Source organism: Frankliniella occidentalis, unplaced genomic scaffold (genome assembly GCF_000697945.3).
Source record: "Frankliniella occidentalis isolate FOCC.00 unplaced genomic scaffold, Focc_3.1 Scaffold172, whole genome shotgun sequence".
NCBI classification, from domain to species: domain Eukaryota; kingdom Metazoa; phylum Arthropoda; class Insecta; order Thysanoptera; family Thripidae; genus Frankliniella; species Frankliniella occidentalis.
The window spans coordinates 40883-47696 of NW_026267298.1; the positions used below are offsets into that span (position 1 = coordinate 40883).

General features: G+C 58.8%; 1 protein-coding gene across 2 annotated transcripts in view; it reads left to right on the top strand.

Moving 5' to 3' along the window:
- The first annotated feature begins 4322 nt into the window (after positions 1-4322).
- Positions 4323-6814, top strand: part of LOC113205560 (uncharacterized) — a 15321-nt gene continuing 12829 nt past the window's right edge. The window contains exons 1-3 of one of the 2 annotated variants that reach the window (XM_026421221.2): positions 4323-4554; positions 5124-5307; positions 6104-6357. In XM_026421221.2, coding sequence (XP_026277006.2) covers positions 6180-6357 — 178 coding nt within the window. In that variant the 5' untranslated portion in view covers positions 4323-4554; positions 5124-5307; positions 6104-6179. The remainder of the gene's footprint in view (positions 4555-5123; positions 5308-6103; positions 6358-6814) is intronic. The other variant, XM_052271755.1, reaches the window with a different exon arrangement.

Below are 6814 nucleotides of genomic sequence, written 5' to 3' on the forward strand. Positions count from 1 at the left end.
GGCGTGAGTGCAAGGTGATGGTGAGCCCGGCTCGATTGAGATTGGAGGAGTGGAGGGGGGGGGGAGCACCACCACCGGGAGTCATCGGGAGTCCGAGGAGGAGGAGGGGAGAAAGCGTCCTGGTTCACGGTGCGGCGACCGGCCACTGCTTGAAATAACGGAGAAAGTCACTGAAACGTTTCACTAACGGGTCGTTATGGCCTCTGTGTGTTACGTGAGTGCTCACTCAGCCTTGGCCGGGGGCGCGGACGCGGGTGGCGGGTGTGCAGTGGCGACCACTGCGCGCAGGGCGCAGCACACCATATGCCCACCACGGAGTAGGTCATTAGGTCGATCCCGTGGGTACGCCTACCAGTGCCAAGGCTGCTCGGTAGGGCAGGAGTGTGTCTTAGGGTCGGGGGGGAGGGGGAGGGGTTGGAGCGCGCGGTGTTCACGGGCTCGCCTTCCCCCCTCGCCCCGCCTCCCCCTCTTCGAACCTCTTCCACGTGATGGACGTTCGGTTCGTCCGGGTTGTAAGTTTCGTCCCACTGCGTGGCGGGCCGGCAGGCTGGCCGCGCTGCCGCTGCTGGACCAGACGAGACGGAGGGACGGGGGGCGGACGCCCATTGAACCTGGATGGGGCCCCGGCGCGTTCGAGCCCCGGCCCTACATCCACGTAACTGGTTCCCTCTCTGCTCGTAGTTACCGTGCTCTGATTTTTGTGAAGATGGCCGGGGCAGAGCGCGGCGTGGCGGGGCGACGAGACCGTGATCGTGGCCCCTGTTTTCGGATGGATCCATCAGGGATTCAGACTCCGGACCTTAATAGTTGGTCTCAGACCAGTTAATGTGGGAATAAAAAGTACATCCTCTACGTTGGTTGGGGTGTGTTTCAAAATGAAAGTGAGAGCAGCAATTGATCATGGTTTCCGATTTCCGGATTTAGTTCTGTAACACGTTATCGGGAAGAATGCGCAAGCCATGCTCAAACACGCTGAAATTCTCATTTTGGAACACCCTAATGTTGACTTATTCACTATTGGAGGAAAAGTTTTTAACAGAGGCTAGTCGGGTGGCTGCAGTAATGACTTGGGGAGAGGAAGGAATGCGAAAAAGTGCCGGGTGGTGAGAGGAGGGGGAAGGGGGGTGATCCGCTGATCACCCTCCCAGTCCCAGTGTCAACACTGAACGCCGCTGCCCTGCCGTGCCCTGCCGTGCCCTGCCGTGCCCTGCGGTGCTCCGATTTATTATTCGGCCCGTGTCCCGTTCAACAGACTCGTTTTACGGAAGGCTGGGAGCCGTCGCGGGGCCCGGGCGGCGGCCGGCCGGCTAGCCGGGCTAGCCTGATGGGCGGGGTGCCCGGCCGCCGCCCGGCCTCCTGCCGCCCGGGCGACATCGACGCGACCACGACGACGGCGGCGGCCGAGTCCCCGTTCCCACACGGCAACTCCACAATCCCCGCCTTGTCTCGCTGCGCCGGCGCCGGGTCTAGACCCCAAAGAAGAAGTCGGGGCAGTAATGCCCAGCTAGTGACACTGCCCACAAAAAAAGAAGACGAAGAAAAAACACAACGGAACCGGAACTGCTAAGACGTTTTCAAAAAAAGATGGCGTTTCCTCCGGTTTCCCCCATTTATATGTGATTTCCCCTCTGGAAACAGAAGGATACTTCGCCACTCCTCGCTCCTGCCCGCCGTTCAGCCTGCCGAGGCTCGGGTAGGCAGACCCGCACGACACCACGGCTCCGCCAGGTTGCCTACCCCGCCTCCGTCAGGCGCCCTCTCCTCCGCCCGGCCCCGCGCCGACGACCCTTTTCCCTTTTCTCCAATGGCTCTCCAGCTTCTCCAAGCTCGCGCTCCAGCTCCAGCCGTGCCGCCTCTCGTATTTGCTGCACAAACATATCCGGGGGGCCTCCGCCGTCCTGCGTCATGGTTTGCTCGGAGCTTTGTCGCGCTTTCCTTCTTGGTTTGCCGGAGAACACCAAGGAGGGGCGGGGCACCCTCTCGCTGTGTACCCACCAGGCAGTGCGAGCGAGGAGGGTGCGGAGTCGGGTGCGCGCTTGCGCTCTGCGCCCCGTGTGTGTGCGAGAGAGATTAACAAAAGCATCGGCAGGCAATCTGGTGCCGGTTCCCCCGGGTCAGTGAGTCACTAAGTCCACCACGCCCCAACAACGCTGACACCCAGCCCCGCCCCGCCCCGCCCCGCCGTCGTGCCTTTCATCGCCACACCCTGCCGCGCCGCCACGCCCCGCCACGGTCCGCTTTAAAAGCTTTTACCGAATTTCACTCATTCTTGGACGCGTCCCAAGTCAGGTCCGCTAACTCCTCGCGTTTTCTCCGTGTGGTTCGGCCTTTGCTGCGGCTTGGCCACCTTCCTCTTCCCGCCCCACCCTGCTCTGCCCCGCCCGGGGCCACCCTGGGCGACGTGACGACGACCTTGGGGAGGGGGTCTTCCACGTCGGGAAGGAGCTCCTGGAAAATGCACGCGCACACACATACCTACTCACTCACACACACACACACTCACACCGCTTCTCGCACCATCGCACGCATCGATACGCTCTCTCTTTATAAAGCCAAGTGTGTACACTCGGCTTACTCATTATCAAAGGCATCTTGCAACCGATTTTCAGGACGATAAATCCACAAAAACGCATACGTAGTACTGTGTCGGAAATAGCATGTTATGTCATGGCGAACATTATTGCACTCGTTGTGCACTAATCGCAATAAGACATAAATGCAGAACTTTCGGTCCAAACGATCTGTTCTGCAGCTACGCCCGTTTTATGTCTGCTACGTTGTTTCACTTTCAACGCTAAACCAAAATCATAAAAATACATTTACATGTAAGAGCAAAGAATGGAATTTAAAATGGCTGGATGTGCACTTATGTTGGTGTGTAGTTGCGCGGGGGCGTAGCCGGTCGTGTCGGAGCTGCGGCGGGGTGCGCCTTGCTGGGGGCGGGTAGGCCACCAAGCGTGCGCCAGCGTCGTGCCGCCGGCGCGTCCGGGGGCCCCGACCTCCAGGCAGCAGCGGGCAGAGACGCACTGTCTGGAGGCTCCAGCAGGCGGCCTGCGCCCTGTGGGGTAGGCAACCCAGCGTGCGCCAGAGCCGTGCAGTCGGCGACCCCGGCCCGCCCTGCGGCGCCGGCGGCGCGCACTTGCTCCTCCAGCCAGCCGGCGGGCAGAGACGCATTGCCTTACACGTGGAGGCTAATGGAAGGCTCCAGGAGGAGGCCTGCTTCCTGCTGGCGCTGGAAATAAATCCTCCCACGACGAGAAGGCGCGTGGTGGAAGCCAGACTTCCCAACACACAATACGATGAGTAAAATCGCTTCATGATTTATTTGCAGACAACGAAGGCCTCTTTTTTTTCTTGTGTTTATTTTTATTTGTTTGGGTGTGGGGTGGCGGGGGTGTTTTCGTCGCCTGAGCTTATTTCACTTGTGTTGCTAGTTGCTCTGCTCTGCTGCTGTGCACAATGCTCTGGACCACTCGGGTACGCGCGCGTGTGCCTGTGTGTGTCTGGCCGGTCTGGCTCAAGTGAATGTCGCCCCTCTGCTGCTGCGGTTGTTTTCCACGCGAATGTTTCGTGTAAAACTCCTTTGCTCATACAATATGTATCGCTGCTCTGCTGGTGGCCTGCTTGGCGTCAGCCTGGGGTGGCGTGGCGCAGCGTTGCTCGTCGGGGGCCGCGGGGGGGCTGGGCCTGGGCCGCTGCCGTATGCGAGCTCACGGCCGCCGCTGCGCGGGGAGTTGAGGAGGGGAAGGGGGATGAAGATAATAAGCGGAGGGGAGGGGAAATCACAGGAAAAACTCTGCCAGAAAGTAGATTTTCTCCATTTTCCCCGATTCTGGCCTTCTAAAATATAACGGACAAAATAATCTCAGCCGAAGTAAAGAAACACGCAGACATCTATGTGAAATCACAACCAGAGAGGGGGGGGGAGAGATTTGTGGTGAACCTACGCTAGGTTAGTGACATATAACAACATCATTTCGAATATTTCGATTTGGAACTCGGTGTGACGGAGATGGGACGCAACAAGGAGCTCGAAGCACGGACTGAGAGTAGTTGCGTTGGGTTGCTTGCGGAGTGTTTTTTGTATTGGCCTATCGGAGAGGACGGGACTGAGGTATGTAGGACCACGGCAGGACCCCGCGGAGCGCAGCGTGCAGCCCCGGTGGGAAGCATCAATCTTTCAAATGATTCCTTTACCACCTTGGCTGGGCGCGCGAGGTGGGGGGCTGGACGCAAGCGCGTGGATGAGTCGTGGGGGAGGAGGGAGGGGGAGGCGCAACCCCCGAGGTGGTGGGGATGGCCCGCAGCGGGCCGCAGCAGGCGCAGTCGGGCCGGGGTCGGGGGTCGCGCCGCTTCCCTCCCTCAGTGTGCGGGGCGCGGGGCGAGAGCGAGTCAGCGGGGCGAGAGCGAGCGAGCGGGCGCAGCGGCGGGCCAGGGCGACGAGCAACACGCGGGGGACCGCAGGACAAGAAGTAAGCCGTGGTGACAGCGCCCCGCTCGCGTCCCGGAGATGCGAATACATACGAAAGAGGGTGCCAACAGGATTTTGTAAAGGTATTTCAATCAATTCTTGATGACATTTGTCTTGTCAGCCAGTATGACACATTCAGAGCGGCGTGACCACTATGTGGTCACACTCCCACGTTCAGTAGTGCGCTACTCCCAAAGGCTCTAATGGTTCTTTCCTGTAGTTGTATTTACGAAATGTCTTCATAATTCACACAATAAGTTCGGTGATTTTCAAAAAGTGTCAAGCGCGTGTCGGATCTTCCAGAAAGTGTGCCCGTATTCATCAGATTCATTCGACATACTTACGAGAGCTGGGGGCTCGCCGCCTGCGAGACACGGGGTAGGCCACCCCGCGGTACACGCATGCATCGCTTGGAAGATGTTGCCTACCTACCAGGCGCTATGAGAGCTCGCTCAGGCCGAACGCCGAAATTTTGGCGCAGATTCATAACGGCAGGAAATGACCGGCTTACTCCCCCCCTGGATGATCCCTGACCGACCGCACTGCTCCCCGTCTCGGTCGGAAGTGCGATGCGGGGCGCGTGTCCTTATCATCTTTGTCGCCCGCTCTAACGGGCCGCGTGTCGTGCGGTATGGTGCCTCTCTCCAATCAGGGCTCCGGGGGCCGGCGACACGCCAGCGGCACGCCAGCGGCACTGCTGGATGCGCCGGGCGCACGCCGCGGGGACGGAGCCACGCAACGGGACACGCAACGGGCGGGGGACACGGCGGTGACGGTGACGGCCAGGAAGGTCGACGCGGTGGTGGTGGCCAGCGCTGCAGCACGCGCTGCCTGAGGTGAGCCGCTGTGAGCCCGGCGCTGATTGGGCGGGCGCAAAAAGGGGGGAGCAAGCGGGGAGCGAGGAGTGGTGGGGGGATCATTAAGCTTAAGTAATTAAGGGATTTTGCTCACGGGGAAAAAATGTTTATAATATACTACGAACCACATGCACGCACTATATTCTCGCATGTGTCACATGCAGTTCTATAACAAGTTAATTTTTATTATTTGAAACTTTAAAAAAATAAATTTACGATAGGTTTTTGTTGGCTTTCCTTGATAAGTAGGCCTATGACGACACACTCTGTTTTAACGCACTTCGTGACATGTGTATACACATGCGATTAGCAGCAGTAACATGCGTCTGGAGAACACGCGCGTGCGTGGCACGGGGGAGCTGCTGGTGTATGTTGACTCGTGTTGTGTTGTGGTGCCCGGCGCGCGGAGAGTGTGTGTGCTGTGTGTGGGGTGTGGGAGCGGCCAGCTGGCACCAGGCTACACCTCCCCCTTCCCCCCTCCCGCCATTCATGACAGGCGGCTTATCATCCAGCGGCCCACTATTCTGCCCGATTTTGATCGATTTTTACACGTCCGCCTTTTTGTTTTCATTTGCACCGCGAGGGAAGGGTGGAGTGGGGGATCACTCCCTATTTACGTGCATACAGAATTTGTACAAAGTTTGAAAGTTTTCACTTTGATTTTAGTTTGTTCTCTGGCCACGGGAAGGTCTCTCCAACCAAATTTACGGGTCGGTGTATGTAGAGTGACTTCTCCGTCGACTTGCGTTTCAGGCAGCTGCTCTTTTGTCGCCAGGCAGCCGCGGTGCCCGCCTCCTCCACTCCGACGGTAACAACAGCAGCAGGGGCAGCCCTCCTCCGCCACAGCTACCATGCCGGGCCTTCCGCTCGGCCTGCCGGGCTGGGGCTCCTCCGGTGGCGGCGACCGCCGGGGCGACCGCGGCGTGCAGTACGCGCGCATCGTCCCCGAGGCCGCGCAGGAGCCAACCTACGCCTACCTGGAGATGGACTACGGCCCCGGCAGCACCTGCGGCGAAGACTGCTGGGACGGTCAGTATGGCATCACTTGGTGTCTTGTGCTAAGGCGCACGAAAAAAGTATGCAGGAAACGAATGACCGCTCCAAATTTTGCCAAAAGTTTAGTATTACTTTTGTAATCCGAAAAGTGCACAGCCCACTCTATAAAAATTGTGAATTTTATTTCATTTTTTATTTTTAAACGTCAAAGTACGCCTGCAGCCCAGCCGCGATTCCCATGCGGTATGTGGGACGCGATGGAGACGGGGACCTCAGCTAAAGCCTGTGGCTTTGCCCTGATGTGGGTGGAGCCCCTTGTGGCAAGAGCGGAAAAGGGGGTGGGGGGGGGAGGACCCCTTTGTGCTCCTGTCCTGTCTCGGAGCTCACTGTGCTGACGCTACATGCACCCTCCTCATATCACCACACCGCCATTGTGGGCCGCCCGTCGCTCATGGATCAGCGGGAATGTGTGGTTGACGCCCCCGCCCCC